The sequence below is a fragment of the Giraffa tippelskirchi genome, chromosome 1, assembly GCF_054371585.1.
Source record: "Giraffa tippelskirchi isolate mGirTip1 chromosome 1, T2T-mGirTip1v1.2.pri, whole genome shotgun sequence".
NCBI lineage: Eukaryota > Metazoa > Chordata > Mammalia > Artiodactyla > Giraffidae > Giraffa > Giraffa tippelskirchi.
In genome coordinates this window covers 143401034-143422671 of record NC_137275.1, presented here as the reverse complement: position 1 = coordinate 143422671, position 21638 = coordinate 143401034, and the positions used below count along the sequence as shown (strand labels likewise).

Below are 21638 nucleotides of genomic sequence, written 5' to 3'. Positions count from 1 at the left end.
TGGCAGCCTTAGCAAATGAATACAACCTGCCACCAAAATCTGAATTTCACCAGGGTTAAGAGAATGTCATCTGTAGGTGAGAGAGGGGACATTAAATAGAACTATCATAGCCTTGTTGGATGAGCTAAAGAGCAGACTACATGTCCTATACCATCAGTTGAAGGCTTGGCAAAACTTGCCACTGAATAAGAAAGCCTTCTTAGTGCTCCTAAGAACAGCAGTTGAAATGCAATCAGACAGGAACAATACTTTTTTTTTTCTTGGCTGCAATGCACGGCATGTGGGACCTTAGTTCTCTGACCAGGGATTGAACCTGTGCCCCTTACATAAGAAGTGTGGAGTCTTAGCCATTGGACCACCAGGGAAATCCCTACTCTGTGTTATATAGAGATAGGTTTATAACTTGTACGTATCTAGAGGATGGTGATCTCTTTAGGTGGCTCCCTGTGTCTAGCCAGTCATGCACATTTCCGGCTTTAGAGACTCCTCATTAACTGTGGTGAGCTGAGAAGAGGTTCTAGGGTCATGAAATTAAAAGTAAAAGTGAAGTCAGTCAGTCATGTCTGATCTCTGTGACTCTGTGGACTGTAGCCTACCAGACTCCTCCGTCCATGGAGTTTTCCAGGCAAGAGTACTAGAGTGGGTTGCCGTTTCCTTCTCCAGGGGATATTGCTGACCCAGGGATCGAACTCAGGTCTCCCACATTGTAGGCAGATGCTTTACAGTCTGAGCCACCAGGGAAGTGATTCTAGGGTCACAGGGGTGTTTTATTAATAACACCAACTGTTGCTTCTCAGTCTGATTGAGAATTATAATTTCAGTCATTTCAAAGATTAATCCCTGTGATGCTGGCGACGTTGGAGTGAAATTGTGAATATGAAAAGAACATATTAAGGCTGAGAGGATTCTACAGAACTGATTTCCATCATAGGTGTCTATAAACTGACCCTTTCTCAGTCCTATTTCAACTACCATCTCCCCATGCTCAGACCCTCAGTAGCCTCTCGGCTGCCAGCCCAGACCTGCTCTAATCCACCCCTTCCAGCTGTGACCAGAATCTCCTGTCATACAAAGTTCTGACCAGGCCACTCCTCTCCTTAAATACTCGACTCTCCAGGCCCTCAGCATCTATACCAATTTGAACTCCAGCTTCAGTTCCTTCTCACTCTTACCCAATTCCTGTCATCTAGTTGCTCTGTCCTTCGTGACATCCCCTGAACAGGTCACTTGTTTCATGATTCTTCTTTTGCTCAGGTTGCTCTTTTCTGAAATGTTCTCTCGCCCATTCTTTTTATTTTTAAATGCTACCATGTCTTCAAATCCAAGTTCGAACAGTTTCTCTGTGAACAGTTTCTCTTGAGCAGTTTCTCTGCTCAAGTCTTGTCAGACAGAACATATCTTGGCTTCTATAAGAAACTGTTCATTACGTTAAAATGACATTTATCATCATGCTATCATTTTTAGTCATATAATTACCTGTTTCTTTCCTTGAAAATGAGCTTCTTGAGGATAGCGCCTGCACCTTGTTTGTGGATGTAAGCCCAGTGCTTAGCAGTGTCTGGTGTGGTGAGGTTGTAGGGAGTCTTATAAATCACTGACTTGATTAGTGTGTAAACAGCAGCTCACACCGGACGCACAAGGAAAAGGTCAGCCAGGTAAGCACCTCTCCTCACTTCTAAGGATGGGCAGACCTGCCTGCAGAACTTCACGAAAGTTAGAGTGGAGCAGTGTATAGATGGGGTTACTTCCAAAAGCAGGGGAGATGGGTGAGGGAGTGGGTGGATTTCTGGTTTCTTTTCCAGTCCCCTATTTCAAGGCTCAGATAAGAAACACTTAAGAAGGTTTACCTGGCTTCAGGCATGGCTGAAACAATACATTCAGGAAGATGTCATCATCTATCTCTCCCTTCTTCTCTCCTCTGAGTTGGTTTTATTCCTCAGCGTTTCTTCCAGTGTGGGTCATGTCAGACTCAACAGAGAAGGGCACCATCTAAAGGTGTGCAGAATGTAAGTTGTGCAGCCAGAAGTGGCAGCCCTGGTTCCAAGCTTACACTGAACCAGGCACCCACTGCCATAGATAGAGGCTTCTTTTTCCTCAGCGTTCCAGCCGGAGTTCTGCTTGTCACTCTCATGGCCTCAGCTTGTGTCACTTAGCTCCTCCTCACCAGTCACTGTGGCCATGATGATGCCTGGGCTCTCAGCGCCCCAGCCTGGGTCAGAGGCCCATTCACACAGCTGGGCATGGCCCCAACCCACAGCTGTCAGTGGTGGTCCTAGACGCTAGGTGGGCCATAACAGATGTCCAGTGTAACAGCTGAGCACAGTTCAGGCCATCACAGGAGATTGACAAAGCCTGGCTCTTCTTCCTATTCACCCTTTCCTATAGTCTTCTACCCATCTCTTTCCTTGACATTTCAAAAATTTATAAAACAATTGGTCTTGTTTCTTAAGTAACTTTGCAGAGGCCACTTACAAAATGTTGAAAGTTGGAATTTTAGGAATGTCTTATTTATATTTTGTAATCAGAGATGTTGAATATTCTTTTCCAATTATGTACAGATGACTTTGGTAAAAATGACATTCACTTATTATCCCAAAAGACTTGCCTTTTGTGTGAGATTTGGGGAAGGCTGCTCCTTCAGCTCACTTAATTTTATGTGAGAAATTTCTACAATCTGGGGGACTTCCCTGGCAGTCCAGAGGTTAAGACTTCACCTTCCAAGCAGAGGGTGCAGGCTCAGTCCCTGGTTGGGGAGCTAAGATCTCATATGCCTCACAGCCAAAAACCAAAACATAAAGCAGAAGCAGTATTGTAGCAAATTCAGTAAAGACTTTAAAATTGGCCTACATCCAAAAAAACCTTTTACAAAAGGGAAATTCCTACAATTTTTATTCATGTGTAATTAAGTTAAACACGGCACCTTCCACAGGCGAGGCCATGTGCTAAACCAAATCATACATCCTGAACATTCATTCCTCAAAAGTTTGAGATATGACTATCCCCCATTTGCATAACTTGCCCAAGATGATACAGCTAGAAAGTATCAGAACCCTCATTAGCTCTCAGGTCTATAAAACCTTTGCTTTTTCACTACAATAAGCTTTTTTTTGAATATTTGTATTTTTAAATTCGCAGATTGCCACTTCATTCTTTTCTGGATTAATAAATTATTTTCTGCTTTGAAAACTATTTGTTTTACCTCTGGGTTTTCCTAAAAAAAAAAACATAAAAGAAAGAAAGAAAAGGAGCCAAGAAGTTAAAAGGTAAAAGGAAAGAGAAACTTTGTTGTGTATTTCCATTAAACAACAGGGCATGGGCCATTTTTCGTTCTTACACATGCCTATGAGATAACGAAAGCCACTGGTATGAGACTTGAAAAGGAAACCGCATGCAGAGCATTCTTGCTACAACAAGGATTAAAACATAGTGGTCGAGAGAAGGAAATGCAGCCTCACCAGGGAAAACTGACTCACACTTCAGACAACTGCCTCCAAACACCTGAAGAGAAAATATTTTCTGTAGAGGCTGGTGAAGAGCAGATGGGAATTTCCTGCTAATCTCCATAGAGCAAGGGAGAGAAAGTCCTTTTCTGAATGGGTGGGTCTGGAAGGGAGACAAACTTCTTGAGAGCAGGGAGCAGCCCTTCTGCAGAAGGTCCTGATAAGCCCTTGGAGCAAAGCCAGGAGCTGGAGTCCCTGGACCATAGGCTTCCTTGTGCTCTATTTAAACCACAAGATCAGTGCTATGATGTTGGATAAATGTTAACACTTTGACCAGTTTGACAGGTAGCTCCCAGGTGGTTCAGTGGTAAAAGAATCTACCTGCCAATGCAGAAGACGCAGGTTTGATCCCTGGGTTGGGAAGATCTCCTGAAGGAGGAAATGGCAACCCACTCCAGTATTCTTGCCTGGGAAATCCCATGGACAAAGGAGCCTGGTGGGCTACAGTCCATCGGATCGCAAAGAATTGGACATGACTGAGCACACACACACACACACACACACACACACACACACACACACACAGATGATTACAGGGAGTTGAAAGCATGGTTTCTGGTTCCAACTATGTCTCTGTTCTTACCAACTGTAGACTTGGGTAAGTTACTTAATCTTACTGAGTCTTGGTTTTCTTATAGGTAGGAAGAAGACAGTAATACTTTCCTCTAGGGTTCTCAGAAGCATTAAATAAGATGGTATACATTTATAACACATTTAGCAGAGTCCCTTGCAGAACAAATGTCCTTAAGAAATGTAGTTGTTATTGTTGTGTTTGCATTATGCTATCATAGCAGATATTGACATTATAAAGACATAAATATAGTTACCTTGATGATTCCTCAAAAATTAAATACAGAATTACCATCAGTTCAGTTCAGTCGCTCAGTCGTGTCCGACTCTTTGCGACCCCATGAATTGCAGCACGTCAGGCCTCTCTGTCCATCACCAACTCCCGGAGTCTACCCAAACCCATGTCCATTGAGTCGGTGATGTCATCCAACCATCTCATCTTCTGTCATCCCCTTATCCTCCCGCCCCCAATCCTACCCAGCATTAGGGTCTTTTCCAATGAGTCAACTCTTCGCATGAGGTGGCCAAAGTATTGAAGTTTCAGCTTCAACATCAGTCCTTCCGATGAACACCCAGGATTGATCTCCTTTAGGATGGATTGATTGGATCTCCTTGCAGTCCAAGGGACTCTCAAGAGTCTTCTCCAACACCACAGTTCAAAAGCATCAATTCTTCGGCGCTCAGCTTTCTTCACCGTCCAACTCTCACATCCATACATGACCACTGGAAAAACCATAGCCTTGAGTAGACAGACTTTTGTTGGCAAAGTAATGTCTCTGCTTTTAAATATGCTATCTAGGTTGGCCATAACCTTCCTTCCAAGGAGCAAGCATCTTTTAATTTCATGGCTGCAATCACCATCAGCAGTGATTTTGGAGCCCAAAAAAATAAAGTCTGCCACTGTTTCCACTGTTTCTCCATCTATTTCCCATGAAGTGATGGGACCAGATGCCATGATCTTAGTTTTCTGAACACTGAGCTTTAAGCCAACTTTTTCACTCTCCTCTTTCACCTTCATCAAGAGGCTCTTTGGTTCTTCTTCACTTTCTGCCATAAGGGTGATGTCATCTGCATATCTGAGGTTATTGATATTTCTCCCAGCAATCTTGATTCCAGCTTGTGTTTCTTCCAGCCCAGCGTTTCTCATGATGTACTCTGCATTTAAGTGAAATAAGCAGGGTGACAATCTACAGCCTTGACGTACTCCTTTTCCTATTTGGAACCAGTCTGTTGTTCCATGTCCAGTTCGAACTGTTGCTTCCTGACCTGCATACAGGTTTCTCAAGAGACAGGTCAGATGGTCTGGTATTCCCATCTCTTTCAGAATTTTCCACAGTTTATTGTGATCCACACAGTCAAAGGCTTTGGCACAGTCAATAAAGCAGAAATAGATGTTTTTCTGGAACTCTCTTGCTTTTTCGATGATCCAGCGGATATTGGCAATTTGATCTCTGGTTCCTCTGCCTTTTCTAAAACCAGCTTGAACATCTGGGAGTTCACAGTTCACGTATTGCTGAAGCCTGGCCTGGAGAATTTTGAGCATTACTTTACTAGCATGTGAGATGAGTACAATTGTGCAGTAGTTTGAGCATTCTTTGGCATTGCCTTTCTTTGGGATTGGAATGAAAACTGACCTTTTCCAGTCCTGTGGCCAGTGCTGTGTTTTCCAGATTTGCTGGCATATTGAGTGCAGCACTTTCACAGCATCATCTTTGAGGATTTGAAATAGCTCAACTGGAATTCCATCACCTCCACTAGCTTTGTTCGTAGTGATGCTTTCTAAGGCCCACTTGACTTCACATTCCAGGATGTCTGGCTCTAGGTGAGTGATCACACCATCGTAATTATCTGGGTCATGAAGATCTTTTTTGTACAGTTCTTCTGTGTATTCTTGCCACCTCTTCTTAATATCTTTTGCTTCTGTTAGGTCCATACCATTTCTGTCCTTTATCGAGCCTATCTTTGCATGAAATGTTTATTTGGTATCTCTGATTTTCTTGAAGAGATCTCTGGTCTTTCCCAATCTGTTGTTTTCCTCTATTTCTTTGCACTGATCACTGAGGAAGGCTTTTTTTATCTCTCCTTGCTATTCTTTGGAACTCTGCATTCAGATGGGAATATCGTTCCTTTTCTCCTTTGCTTTTCACTTCTCTTCTCTTCCCAGCTATCTGTAAGGCCTCCTCTGACAGCCATTTTGCTTTTTTGCATTTCTTTTCCATGGGGATTTTCTTGATCCCTGTCTCCTGTACAGTGTCACGAACCTCTGTCCATAGTTCATCAGGCACTCTGTCTATCAGATCTAGTCCCTTAAATCTATTTCTCACTTCCACTGTATACTCATAAGGGATTTGATCTAGGTCATACCTGAATGAACTAGGGGTTTTCCCTGCTTTCTTCAATTTGAGTCTGAATTTGGCAATAAGCAGTTCATGATCTGAGCCACAGTCCGCTCTCGCTCTTGTTTTTGCTGACTGTATATGATCTAGCAATTCCACTTCGGTTAAACTCGTGTCTTTATGTAAATTACGCCCAGCCACTTAGCTCTTGAGGTATAAAAGATCACTAATACAATAAATTCAGGTTGTCATACTCAAAGATTTAGAAAAAAATCCAAATGTCTGAGGCTCAAATAGATATTTGTACACTCACATTTATAGCAGTATTAATCAAAATAACCAAAAGTTGGAAGAAACTCAAATGTCCATCAATGAAGGAATGAATAAACAAAATGAAATATACACTTACAATGGAATATTGTTCATTCATTAAAAAGAAGGAAATTTTGATACATGCTACAACATAGCTGAAACTTGAAAACATTATAAGTGAAATAAGTCAGTCACAAATGAAATAAAGACTGTGAGTCCACTTATATGGGGTACCTAGAGGGTTCAAATTCATTGTTCTTGTTATTTAGTTGCTAAGTCATGTCCAGTTCTTTTGCAATCCCTTGGAATGTAACCTGTCAGGCTCCTCTGTCCATGGGATTTCCCAGGCAAGAATACTGGAGTGGGTTGCCATTTTCTTCTCCAGGGGATCTTCCCGACCCAGAGATTGAATCACGTCTCCTGCATTGCAGGTGGATTGTTTACTACAGAGCTACCTGGGAAGCCCCATTCAAATTCATAGAGATAGAAAATAAAATGATGATTGGCATCGTTGTGAGGAGGGGAAATAGAGAACTAGTGTTTAATGGGTATAGAGTCTCAGCTGGGAAAGATAAAAAAAAAAAAACTCTGAAGTTGTGTGGTGATGGTTACACAACTGTGGAAATATATTTAGTGCTATAAAACTGTACACTTAGAAATGGTTAAAATGGTAGATTTTATATTGTGTATATTTTACCACAATAAAAGAAAAAAAATAATTTGCTCTTTGTTTTCTGCAACTTGAAATGCAGTTGGTGCAGGTGTGTAATGTAGAAAGTGCTCTGGGCTTTTTTCCAGAGTTGTAGTAGGAGAGGATCAACTTCTTGGGCAACCTTTTAAACTATGAGAGACTATTGCAATGTGACATAAAAACCTCTTACAATCTAACTGCTGACAATGTTGAACTTAGACTGTAAGGGCCTATTGGGGCTTCCCTGGAGGCTCAGTGATAAAGCATCTGCCTGACAATGCAGAAGACAGGAGTTCAATTGCTGGGTTGGGAAGATCCCTTGGAGAAGGAAATGGCAACCCACTCCAGTATTCTTGCCTTGGAAATCCCACGGACAGAGGAGCCTGGCAGGCTACAGTCCATGGGGTCACAAAGGAGTCAGATACGACTTAGTGACTAAACACACATCACAAAGGCCTATTGATTTAATCTTATTTTGGAATCTTATTAAGAGATATTAGGCCATCAAACAATGTATGCTGATTCTGAAAAAGGGACACAAGATACTGTGACTTCATATTATTTTTCTTCCTTCTTATCTGTTTTTAAGAACTTTAATGAAGCATAATTGATATCCAATAAACTGCATATTTAAAGTGAACATTTGGTTTTGATGCACATGTACACTCCTGAAATCATGGACACCAACATATTGGACAGAGAACATATTCACATCCTTCCAAAAGTTTCCTCATGTCTATTTGTAATTCCTACCTCCATCTGGTTCCTTGATCCCACCACACCCATCCTCAGGTAACCATTGGTCTGCTTTTCGTCATTATAGTTTTCCTTTCTAGAACTTTGTATGAATGAGACAATACAGAATGTATTCTTTTTTTGTCTGTCTTATACTCAGCACAATTTTGAGATTTATCCATGCTATTGTGTGTATCAAAGATACATCCCTTTTTATTGCTGAGTATTATCTGGATATACCACAATCATTTCTTTAATCATTCATTTGTGATGGACATCTGAGTTATTTCTAATTTGGGGATATTAGTAGTGAAGTTCCTACAAACATTCATATACAAGTGTATGCACAGAAAGATGCTTTCCTTTCTCTTTGTTAAATAACTGAGTGGAATGGCTGGGTCATATGGTAGGTGTATGTTTACCTTTTTAAGAAATTATAGAATGGCTTTCCAAAGTGATTGTGCCATGTTTTACTTCTACCAGCAGTGTAATGAGACTTCCATTTGTTCTATATCCTTGCCAGTGATTGATAGAGTCAGTCTTTAACTTCAGCCTTCTGATAAGTGTGCAGTGATGTCTCATTGTGGCTTTAATTTGCATTTCCTTAATGACTAATGATGTCGACCGATCATCTTTTTCTGTCCTATTAGCCAACTTATTGGGTTGGCCCAAAAGTTCATTCGAGTCTTTCCATAAGATGTTATAGAAAAACCCAAACAAACGTTTTGGCCAACCCAGTATCTTCTTTGGTGACATGTATTCAAGTCTTCGTCCATCTTTTATTGGTTTTTTTTTTTTTTTTTTTACTGTTTCTGAGATTTGAGAGTTCTTTATGCATTGAAAAATCCTTTACCATATATGTGTCTTAAAAATATGCCTCCCAGTCTCTCATAGATCTTTTCATTTCCTTAAGAAGGAAGGAAACTTTTGAAGGGAGCTCCATTTTTTTCTTATTCCTAGGCTAATAATGAAGTTTGAGTTTCCTAAGAACATGCTACACAGGGAATTATAAACCAAAGCAGAAATTTTGAAACAGAATGCCAGTTGAAGCTAAATTTACTGATAATTGTTTGATGGGAACAAGTTTCTGGAGTATTATCCATCAAGTCAATTAACAAGGTAAGTGATTAACTTGGTCCTGCTAAATTAAGAGAGTATATTTCTGTGCTGGCAATTCTAGTCCAATCTCAGAGTTTGATTGTTTTAAACTATTCTGAGATTTTAGACAAACTAATGTTCATAAAGCAACAATCTATGTTAAGAAAAAAGGATAAATTCATAAACCGTTACTTTTTCAAGCTCAATAAGCATCAGTGCAACAGATTTAGAGAAAATGTTTCCAATTAGCAAAACCTGATTTTGGATACCCTTCACCTTCCAGCTGCACTACCAGCTGCTGACTCTCTGTGTATGTCTCAGACCAGTCAAAACAGAAGTCTGCATCAGTGAGGGCCTTGCCTATGGCTGGACAGGCCTCAGGTGTGTCACTTGTAGAACTGCACCAGGATAGTTAGTGGACATTCCGCAGGAAGGGTAGTGGCTATGGTAGGTCCTCATGTAATCAGATGGGTTCCTGTGTAGTCAAAAACCATTTCATATTCATTATCTGATCTAAACCACACACACAGCATGAAGCAGGCTTTCATGTTTCCTTGCACTTATTTGCTATTCGTTTATCTCTTTGGTGTAGTATTCATTCAAATAGATCACCCATTTTTTATTGGGTTATTTTCTCATTGTTGAGTTGTGAGAGTATTTTTAATATATTCTGGACACAGGTCCTTTATCAGATATGTGATTTGTAAATAGTGTCTCCTACGTTGTGACATGCTCTTTTCATTTTCTTAAGAGTACTTTATGAACAAGTCCCTGCATCAGATATATCTGGGACCTAAAAGTGCCTAACAACACCCCAAATTCCTAAATACCAGTTTTGATAAGTGCAAAAACTACCATACAAATGTACACTGATATTACACCATATCTACATGTCCATTTGGTTAGGCAATATTTAAGTATTTATGTTAACTGAGATGTTTGCCAGAGCCTCCTAACTGCTTGACTTCTTAATCCATGTCTTCTGCATGATTTCCTTGGAAGGTAGAGGAGTGGGAGTGGGAAGTGGCTCTGCCTTCTGTCCCCACTGATTTGGTTCATGTACAGACATCTAGCCACCCTCTGCTTGCTTGCCATATGATTTCAACCCTGAACATGTGGGGCCTTTGTGTGGGCAGCCTTCTCTACTGAATGTTTGAAGAAGATGGAGGAGACAATTTCATCACATCAATGCACATGATTTCAGGTTGCCTGTGAGGCAACTTTATTTGCCCTCACTAGAAATTTTTCACTGCTGCCTTATTCCAGTGAGTATCACAGCTCCAAATGTTTCTCTCTCTTTCCTCCTCAAAAACAGATGCCCCAAAACATACGATTGGTTTTGCAATGTCTTTTGTGTTGCCATACGCACAACCTCAAGATCTCACCTTGCTTCGCAAGAGGCCCATTCAGTATTTTTTCCCAACAACCAGCACTTTCCTAGTGAGGTTTTCTGGTGCCAGCTAAAATAATTACTTCCCTCCTCATATGTAGCTGTCTATGAAGACATGCTGCCTCATATGTGGCATAGCTGTTTAGCATATGCAAATACAGATGCAGTTTGGGGTTAGCCTCCCACATTCTTATTAGAATTAATATTAATTTATCATTTATCCTCTAGGATGAGAGACATCCTGTTTAAAAACGCTTATTTTGGCTGCACTGGGTCTTTGTTGTGGCAGACAGTCTCTTCATTGTGCGGAGAGGACTTCTCTCCTTTTCATGCACAGGCTGTAGAGCACATGGGCTCAGCAATTGCAGCACAGAGGTTTAGTTGTCCCACAGCATGCTGGATCTTAGTTCCCCAACTGGGGATAGAAAGTCTGTTCCCTGCACAGGAAGGCAGATTCTTTTTTTTTTTAACTTTTTATTTTGTACTGGGGTATAGCCAATGAAGAATGTTGTGATAGTTTCTGTATACAGCGAAGGGGCTCAGCCATATATATACATGCATCCATTTCTCCCAAACTCCCCTCCCATCCAGACCACCACATAACATTGAGCAGAGTTCACTGTGCTATACAGTAGGTTGGAAGGCAGATTGTTAACCACTGGAGCACCAGGGAAGTCTCATGGACATACTCTCGATATTCTGGATGGACCAGCATGCTCAACTGTGGCACAGTTATTTATAATTCTGCAGAAGAAGCCTCTCCTCTATGGGCTGGTCCCCTGCACACACCCAGGGCAGACCTTTCCAAGGCTGCCCAAGCCTCTGGCTTTCTCAGCCGTTTCTCAGTTTAGCCGTTAGGCCCAGGCGAACTTTGGCATCCTCTTGACTGCTCTAGACAGCCCTGTTGCTGCTGCTGCTGCTGCTGCTGCTAAGTCGCTTCAGTTGTGCCCGACTCTGTGCGACCCCATAGACGGCAGCCCACCAGGCTCCCCCGTTCCTGGGATTCTCCAGGCAAGAACACTGGAGTGGATTGCCATTTCCTTCTCCAACTAGACAACCTTATCATGCGGCATTTCGAGGTCCTGACTTGCTTTTGACTCCTAGGAGAAAGGAAGCATCGGTGCATTAGGGCTTTTGGCAGAGCTGGGCTGTGGAGTCGCAGACTGTGAGGAGCTGGAGGTGGAGGGAAAGTTTATTGTGTTCTGGGGACCTTGAGGGGCTTGGGAGGACCCCAGCAAGAAACGCGCTTCTTGGTCCCCCAGCTGGTGTCTTACCCAACCTACGTCAGAAGGGGGAGCTCCGAGTTCATTGTCTGCACAGTAACTTGCCTAACATTTCTTTTCAAAGCTGAATCCCTTAAAGGGAAGGCAGACTCCTAGGCGTTTGCTCCAAGAGAAAATGCCTAGATACAAATAAAATCTTACATAATTCTTCCCCTTGTACTTCTTTTAAAACCTCCACGCACTAGCTATGAACCGGGGGCAGTTACGAAACCCCGGTGAGACTTAGTTTCCTGTAAAAAGCATTAATGGAATCGTACCTACCTGAGGGGTGTTTGTGAAGAGGACTAAATCTGATGACATAGGTAAGAGCTCAGCACAATGCATGGATGGAAGCAGCTAATGATAGAACAGTCACCATTTCAGGTTCTCGAAGGATTCAGTACAAAGACAGTGTCCTAGCCATGCTGGCCAGGCACCCAAAGAGCTCCTAGGGAAACTATTTTCCCAGGGTAAGCTCTAGGATAAGTGAGCGCCTCCTCTTCCACCTGAACTTCCCTTTCTTCCCTGCTTTCTGGTTTTTCCCTTAGCCTGAAACCACTACATCTGTTAACACCTGTCTTGGATTTGGCTTTAGAGGGTATGTGGCTTCAGAGATGCAGAGCAGTAGGAAAAGCAGATAGGATAGTCCTGTGTGAACAAGGACGGGGGAACCAGGAGCAGACTTGCTTTTCTAGGGGGAAAAAATGAGGAGAAAAACTAGCTAGATGGCAGGGGTATCAAGCAGAGTCTTTTTTCCCTCTGGCATCTATGCCCCGGAAGCAGACACAGACCCCAGCTCTCCTAAGACAGCCATACACTTTGGCTGTTTCATGAAGAGTGCGATAAAGGGACTGTTACTTAACAGTGTCACAGAAGTGCCAGAGAACTTCTCACCCTTGGGCATGGCTGGGGGTGGGGAGGGACATAAACATTTTAAAATCCTATGGAGGGAGGATGTGGAAAGGAAAGCAGGGCATCCCACAGATAATAGGGATGAATTAAGGGCAAACACAAGAGCTGAAATATTCCTCCAGTTACCCTGACAGCCAGTCAAATTCTAACTTGAGGGCCAAAGAGGCTGGGGCACAGTGTAGAAGCAGTAGGCACTCCCACTTCTAAGGCCACAGTCATCTACGTGTGTCTACATTTTAATTCTGTAGAGGCTCAGGCCATACTTCTTCTCCTAAAATCACTTCCTTTATCATCTTTTACCTTGTATATTCCACATGACTTCCTTTCATTTTAAACTCATCGAGGGCAGGGGCCAGAAACTCTACAACTCGTCAGGCTTGTTTTATAAAGAAGGTCTCCTAGGTGCTCTGCAATTTTTAATGATGTGTTGTCACATAAATCCAGTTGACATTAAAACTACCATGTTGACTTTTGTTTCATAAATAATTTATTTCCCATATAAAAGGTTAAATAAATAAATAACACATATATCAACTTAAAAATAGCTTATAGTCTTTAACTGTCCATTGAAATTCAGGGCATTGCCTTGTCAGTTACTTCAAGAGCCTCTGCTGGCTGAAGAGCCACACGTCAAAGTGACATTGTCCATTCCCAGAGCCACAGGTGGGAGATATTCAGTCACGGAGGTAAACTGTTAGCCTCTTCAGGAAAGAAAAGTCGATGAGCATTTGTCCTCGCACGACTGTCCAGGCACAGCTGTTGTACTCCTTGGATTCCAGGTACTGCATGAGGTTGGAGTAATATTTCTTCAGGTGAAGAACGGTCATGTCTCCCATAGTGAAGTTTTTCTTCTGCATTATTTCCTTCTGGATCGGCTCCAGACGATTCATCTGCCCATGGAGTTCCACAAGGAGGTCCTCAATGATGGTCTCAGACCAGCCAGTGCTGGAGAAGTCTCTGGTGAGAATATTGAAGATCTGCTGGAGCATCTCATAGATGACCAATACGGCATCTTCCTTCCGAAACTGCTGTGCTTGCTTCATCTCCTCAGGGACCTGGAAGTCCATCCTGACCTCTAGGCAATGTTGAGGAGTTGAAGGTAACTGCCACAAGAGTTTCTGATACACTGCAACGCTCCGCCTTTGTTGGAATCGAAGCACGCTGTAGCTCCTGGAAAGAGCTGTGGCGGAGAAACACAGCAGGAGAACCATCTGGAGGAGGCACCGGTAGGTCATGATGAAAACAGGCACCGGACTACCTGCTCTGCTAGTAGATGCTGAAGCTGAGTCTTCAGAGTTTGCAGAGTGAATGTCCTTCCTCCTTGAGTGTGGGCTACTTATACAGGATTGCCCTCCATTCTTTCTATTTAAGAGGAATTTCCCACTTTCAATTCTCCCTTTCAGTTTTACTATGTCATTTAAATTGTTAGTTGCCTCTAAAACTCTTTTTCTTTAAGCTCCCTGCTATTTTAATTTGTATATACCACAGGAAAAAAGATATACAAACTCAGAATTTCTAATGTTTTTTAAAGTTTCAATGAATTACTGAATGTTAAAGAAAATATAAGCCAAATCTTTTGAATTAGATTATTACAGGATTCTTTCATTTGGAAAAGATTATTCCTTTTCTTTTTCTCTTTTCATATTATGAGATTTGGAGAGAGGGGGCCTTATTTGTGAGAGTTTTGTTTTTCATAAGAATTAGGTTTTATTCTCAATTCTGCTATTACCAAATAATAATACTTGCAGTTTATGATTTGAAAAGAGACGCCTATTTTTTCTATCTAAAAGAGAATAATGTTAAACTAAATTGATGAACAATAAATACATGATATATGGATGATTTAAATTAAATACATGCAGTTTATGATTTTAAAAAAGACTCCTATTTTTTTCTATCTAAAATAGAGTGATGTTCCTGGAGGGGTGAAATGGGGTGGGAAGGGGGACGGAGGTTCCAGAGGGAGGGGATATATGTATACCTATGGCTGATTCATGTTGATACATGGCAGAAACCAATACAATATTGTAAAGCAAGTATCATTCAATTAAAAATAAATTTAAATAAAAAGAAAAAATAATGTATATAAAAAACAAAATAGAATGATGTTAAACTAAGTTGACCTGAATTTTTTGGAGGACTTAGCCATAAGCAGCAAGACATCACATAACTTTATCAACCTTGTGGTTGTTTTTCAGTCACTAAGTCGGGTCCGACTTTTTGCGACCCCATGGACTGCGGCACACCAGGCTTCCCTGTCCTTCACTACCTCCCAGAGTTTGTTCAAACTCATGTCCATTGAGTCAGTGAATGCCTACCAACCATCTCATCTTCTGTCACCCCGTTTCCCTCTTGCCCTCAAACTTTCCCAGCATCAAGGTGTTTTCTAATGAGTCAGCTCTTTACATCGGTTGGTCAAAGCATTGGAGCTTCAGCTTCAGTATCAGTTCTTCCAATGAATCTTCAGGACTGATTTCCTTTGGGATGGACTGGTTTGATGTCCTTGAAGTCCAAGGGACTCTCAAGAGTCTTTTCCAGCACTACAGTTTGAAAGCATCAATTCTTCGGTGCTCAGCCATTTTTACGGTCCAGTTCTCACATCCATATATGACTAGACAGACCTTTGTTGGCAAAGTGATGTCTCTGCTTTTTAATATACTGTCTAGGTTTGTCATAGGTTTTCTTCCAAGTAGCAAGTGTCTTTTAATTTTGTGGCTGCGGTCACCATCTGCAGTGATTTCACAGCCCAAAAAAATATTGCTTTATCTCAACTATCCAGAATATAACTGAAAACTAAAGACTAAGTAATATTTCTAAGCAGGCAAAATAAATGTTACATTGGCCATGCATTAAAGTCCATGGTTCCTCTTGTAGTTGGCCTTTGTGGCCATTATTGAGAGTCAATGAATTTTTATTTTGTACATACTTCTAACAATCTAGTCTGATTTTTCATTCTCATGGAAATACATACCACCTTTAAAAGGAGATCTAGAAGGAAAATGGAGGAAAAAATATTAAGCAATCAGGGGATTGAGACAAGGGGTTCTAGCTCAATATTTCCGAGACTGTTTTTGTGTTTATGTGTAGGTACTGATGCTGACAAGAAAGGAATCAGTAAAAAAAAAATCAAATTATGATTTTCATGTCTGGCTTATATAGACAGGGAGATGTACAGTACATTTTTAAAGATTTCAATATAAAAATAAGTTCTTATAACTATGCTGTTTAATACTTAATTAATAATTTTCAATTTTTAGCAATACTTGCCACTCCTTTCAACCTGAATTTACTAAATTTACACCATATGCAACTGTAGCATGAGATGATGCAGACTGTGATCCTCACTCTCCTCGGTTATATGCTTAAACAGGAGAGAAGAACATTAATCAAAGAAATACACAAAAGTAGAAATGCAATGGGCTTCCCCAGTGGCTCAGAGGTAAAGAATCCAGTAAGAGAGACACAGGAGATGAGGGTTCGATCCCTGAGTCAGAAAGATCCCCTGCAGAAGGAACAACCCACTCCAGTATTCTTGCCTGGAAAATTCTGTGGACAGAAGAGACAGGTGCGCTATAGTGCATGGGGTCGCAAAGAGTTGGACATGACTGAGCAACTGAGCAGAGCACAAAAATGCAATGGTAACAAGTGTTACAAAGGAAAGGTATGTAGTACTGTGGGCACCTATGATATAAGGACATAATGTAGTAGAAGAAATCAAAGAAGACTTTCCTGAGGTAAGGACACTGGAGCTAAAATCAGAAGGAAGGTCAGATGGGACTGCATGTGTTAAGGCCTTGTGGTGAGAGGACACATGTCAGGGTAAAGGACTGGACTGAAGGCCACTGTGACTTTTAAGTCAGAAAGTGGTCAGTGAATGATCTGAGATGAGGCCAGAAGGCAGGCAAGAGCCAGACAGCACACAGATTGTGAGACCATGTAAGAAGTTTTTCTTTATCCTAAGAACAGTAGAAGCTATGGAAGGGTTTTGGTGGGGCTAAGTAGCTTAATTAGATTTGAGGAAAAAAAATAATCTCTCTACAGGGAGCAATAAGTAAAGGACAAAGAAGAGAGTGAGTGCAGGCAGAGTAGTTAGGAGATTTACCTAATTGTAGGCCTAGGCGCTAGTGGTAGAGAAGAATGAATTCATTTCTGTGAAATCTCTCATTTCCTGACAGGACCAGAAGCTGAAGAAGTTCTCCATCATTTTACAGTTACATCAGTACTATTAGTTATTATAATTTTAATACATACTTAGTGTACAAGAACATTATTTCTATTGTACCAAACTGAAGTAGAGGCTGGAAGTATCTGGGTAAATGTATAATCCTGACCTCCAGGTTTCTCATCATCAATAGGTCTCCTGTCTTCTGATCTTTACAATTTGCTGAACAAACTATATCTCCCAAATCTCCCAGAGAAGACTATCTATTGGTGATGTCCAAGGTATTCCTAAGAAACTACTTGTGCTTGAGCTGTGCTGATGCCATGTGGAATAGAGAGGAAGCAATTCATCCTTCCTTCTAAATTGGGTAAGTGGGAAAGATGCCTGTGTCATTCACTCAAATGAGTGAAGAGTATTAAGAATGGAAAAGATAAAACAACCAATCCAAAAAATGATTCTGGGAAGATGACAGTGGAAGTGGTATAATTTTAAATTTCTTTGAGTTCTCACAAAGATACAGACATTGCCAACAGATAGAAACAAAAACCCTACTGAGCATGGAACTCGTTGACATGAGCCACAAAAATGCAAGCAGATGAGGACAGATCACCAGTTGCCACAGAACCAGCCCAAGAGGAGCATCCACGTAGGAGAAAGCAGAGGAAAGCAATGAACCTAAGAACCCCAATGTAACTAAGAGGTATTTACTGGAAAGCCATCTGGACCAATCCGAAAACAGCAGCTGAAACTGGAAGGAATTTGGCTCAATGTTATAGCTGTTGAGTTGTGATGATACCTTGTTAAGTTCTGAAAGGCATTGAAATAGTCTAGGAGACCAGCAATGTTCAAATCAACCAGGCACAGCTCTGTTTTGGAAATGGATCTACACTGAGGAGTAAGTGCTAACAACAGGATCAAATTTTGGCAGGATAATAACAGAAGAGACAGGAAAGAGAAGACCAAACCAGGGTGGGAGGTGGGAAACTCAGAGAGCAAGCAGCCATATTTCTGAACATTTTACGGAAGCAGCAGAAGGGGGAGCTCTGTAACACTAGAAAAGTCACCCTCAACTACTTCTCCTATTGTAGAAATTGAGGAAACACAAGCTCTTGTAAATCAAACAACAGAATATTAGTATTAAGATTAAATTTCATACAGGTTATTGTTAGAAAAAAGAGAATAAGGTGCCGGACTAATAGCTCTACAGATAATGAAAATATACCAGGAATACACACAAACAAAACAGACTGAATTAGCGCTACCAGAGGAGTATTTAAATATTTAAAAATTACATTAAACAACATAAACAATATTAGACAAATGCAGAAATGAAGTAATACATAGATAGGAAATCATTAGAAATAAAGGAAAGAACTCTAAATTTGGTTGAATAAGACATAGTCACAAGATAAGAAGTTTTGGAAAAATCTGTTAATTGAGAAAAGTTTTAATATGGAAAACTATTAGCAAATAAATCCAACAGCATATAAAAATATCATATATTGATCAAGGGGAATTACTTTTAGGAATTACTTTTAGGATGTCTATATTATATGAGTCATAGTTAAAAAGGCAAATTAAATATCCATCGATAGGGAATTGACAAAGTAATATTATCATACAGACCAAAATGGAATACTTTTAGCCATTAAAAAGGAAGGTCAGGTGATATGTAGACATACATTCAAAAAATACTTAATAAAAAGAGCAACATCACATGAAATGCAGGGCAGTATGAAGCACAAGCTGGAATCAAGACTGCCGGGAGAAACATCAATAACCTCAGATATGCAGATGACACCCTACTTACGGCAGAAAGTGAAGAAGAACTAAAGAGCCTGTTGATGAAAGTGAAAGAAAGTGGAAAAGCTGGCTTAAAACTCAACTTTTAAAAAACAAAGATCAAGACATCCAGTCCCATCACTTCATGGTAAATAGATGGGGAAACAATGGGAAGACTGACAGGCTTTATTTTGGGGGGCTCCAAAATCACTGCAGATGGTGACTGCAGCCAGGAAATTAAAAGACACTTGCTCCTTGGAAGAAAAGTTATGACCAATCTAGACAGCATATTAAAAAGCAGAGACATTACTTTGCCAACAAATGTCCCTCTAGTCAAAGCTATGGTTTTTCCAGTAGTCATGTATGGATGTGAGAGTTGGACTATAAAGAAAGCTGAGCGCTGAAGAATTGATGCTCTTGAACTGTGGTGTTGGTGAAGACTCTCGAGAGTCCTTTGGACTGCAAGGAGATCCAACCAGTCCCTCCTAAAGGAAATCAGTCCTGAATATGCTGAAGCTGAAACTCCAATACTTTGGCCACCTGATGCAAAGAACTGACTCCTTGGAAAAGACCCTGATGCTGGGAAATGTTGAAGGCAGGAGGACAAGGGGGTGACAGAGGATGAGATGGCTGGATGGCCTCACCAACTCGATGGACATGAGTTTGAGCAAGCTCTGAGAGTTTGGGATGGACAGGGAAGGCAGGGGTGCTGCAGTCCATGGGGTTGCAAAGAGTCGAACATGACTGAGCAACTGAACTGAACTTAATAATGGACATGATATTATTATTTGCTTTATAAATTAATAAATATACACATATGTAGGCTGATATATGCATGCAATTTTTTATCACTGGGCACTTTCACATCCATTGGTAGTAGATATCCTAGAATAAGAATGCAACAAGGAGGAAAATTCTTTCACTTTGTGCCTTTAGAACTATTTGTACATGGATTTTTTCCCATAAAAAGAGAATGTCTGGGAGATAGGATTCTTAGGCATTTTTATCACTTAGTGCACTTTATCGGCATGAAAGAATAAAATAAATGTTACTAAATTTTTAGCTTTCTTTTCTCACTTTTAAACCTTTTTCCTATAATGAACACATATTGTGTGATTACAAAATAAAAAGCACTTAGTTATATTCAAAATCAGGGCATAAAATTATACATACAATGCAACTATGTAACAGCATGTAGAGAAAAAAATTATTAAAAGAAATATACCGGTATTTTAATAGTGATTATGTTTGGTTAGTGAAAGTAAAAGGTGATTTTTTTCTTTTTTCCTTGCATGGTTTCCAATTTTCCACCAGTCAATTTATTCTTTCATTATTAATTAATCTGGGTTAATAAATGCAGCATTTCTGGGTTTATTAATTTCATTCGAAATCAGCACTGACCAGAAGAAATATAATGTAAGCCAAACCTGTGTAATTAAAATTTTTCTGGTAGCCACATCAAAAGAGTAAAAAGAAACAAGTTAATTTTAACAGTATATTTTATTTAACACAATATATCTAAATGTTATCATTTCGACATAAACCAATATAAACTTACTAATGAGATAGGTACATTCTTCTTTTTCATAGTGCCTTCAAAATACAGTACATACTTTTAGTCATAGGACAGCTCAGGCTGAACCAGTCAAGCACTCAGTTTACCACGTGGGGTTGTTGGCTCCATGGTGAGCAACACAGCTCAAGATGGAGGGAGCAGTAGGAAAATAAGATCAATATTAAAAATCAACCACTTCTTTTTATATGAGCAATTAAAAGTTGGAAAATAACATTTAAAAATGATACCACTGACAATAACATAAACAGTCTACTATGAGGAACTGTCACAGCTACAGGTGCCTAAGAAGACGTGGCAATTAAAGGTAATGGGGCATCCTAAATGACATCCTAGAACAGAAAAGGAACATGAGGTAAAAAACTAAGGAGACCTGGGAATTTCCCAGAGATCTAGTGGTTGGGACTCTATGCTTTCAGGGCAGGGGGACGGAGTTTGATCGCTGGTCAAAGAACTAAGATCCCACAAGTCTCACAGCCAAAATAAGAAAAGAAATAAAAAGTTGCTGCAACCAGAGTGTGTGGGGGAGAGTGCGGGGGTGGCATTAAGGAGTTCTTAATAAAGTGTAGACTAGTTAAATTTGTATGAATGAATTTGTGACTGGACTGGGTCTTTGTTGCAGCGGGTGGGCTTTCTCTAGTTGAAGCAAGCGTGGGCTACTCTCTGTTGAGGTGCTCAGGATTCTCACTGTGGGCGTTTCTCTTGCTGCAGAGCACAGACTCTAGGGCATGGGCTCAGCAGTTGTGGTACGCAGGCTTGGTTGTCTCATAGCGTATGTGATCTTCCCTGACTGGAGATGGAACCCGTGTCCCCTGATTTGACAGGTGGATTCTTAACCACTGGACCACCAGGGAAGTCCTAGATTTTAATCCTTTTTAAGGTAGCCTTGACAGGCCAAATTACCTTCAGTTCTGGCCTCTTAAGTACAAGTCTATAATTGAAATTTGATTCAAATTAGATGGCTAGAAACTAATGAAAGATAGAAGCTTTTTCTGTTACATTGAAATTGCCTTTTTTTTTCCATCTTGATCATCAATAAGGATTAAACAACTTGTCCAACTAATTCTTCTTCTGAGTGAGCAAAAGCCGTGTAAGCATGTGATGAGGTGGTCAGCATCAGTGAGAAGGGAATACAGTGTCTACAATAGGAGACTGCCAAGGCCACCTCCTACTGAGACACACACTGTCATTTAGTGAACAAATATTTATTTAGCAAATGTTTCTTAACCGATTCAGAAACAAAAGAGGCAAATGCTGCCAATTTATTGGACTATTTTTAAAATGTCTCTCAATAAAGGTTTGGTACTGGCTTGAT

The 21638-nt window shown here is 40.6% G+C and overlaps 2 protein-coding genes across 4 annotated transcripts in view; both read right to left on the bottom strand.

The window, feature by feature from the left end:
* The window catches only part of HACD4 (3-hydroxyacyl-CoA dehydratase 4), a 46040-nt gene extending 43944 nt beyond the window's left edge, over positions 1-2096 (bottom strand). For 2 of the 3 annotated variants that reach the window (XM_081569895.1, XM_081569906.1), the window contains exons 1-2: positions 1848-2096; positions 1477-1695 (exon numbers count right to left, since the gene is read on the bottom strand). The gene's annotated coding sequence lies outside the window, so the exon portion shown is untranslated. The remainder of the gene's footprint in view (positions 1-1476; positions 1696-1847) is intronic. The other variant, XM_081569917.1, reaches the window with a different exon arrangement.
* Positions 2097-13480: 11384 nt separating this feature from the next.
* LOC145538211 (interferon beta-3-like) lies at positions 13481-14041 on the bottom strand. Its single transcript, XM_081569873.1, has one exon. It carries the CDS (start codon positions 14039-14041, stop codon positions 13481-13483), a length of 561 nt encoding a protein of 186 aa, XP_081425999.1.
* Positions 14042-21638: the final 7597 nt, after the last annotated feature.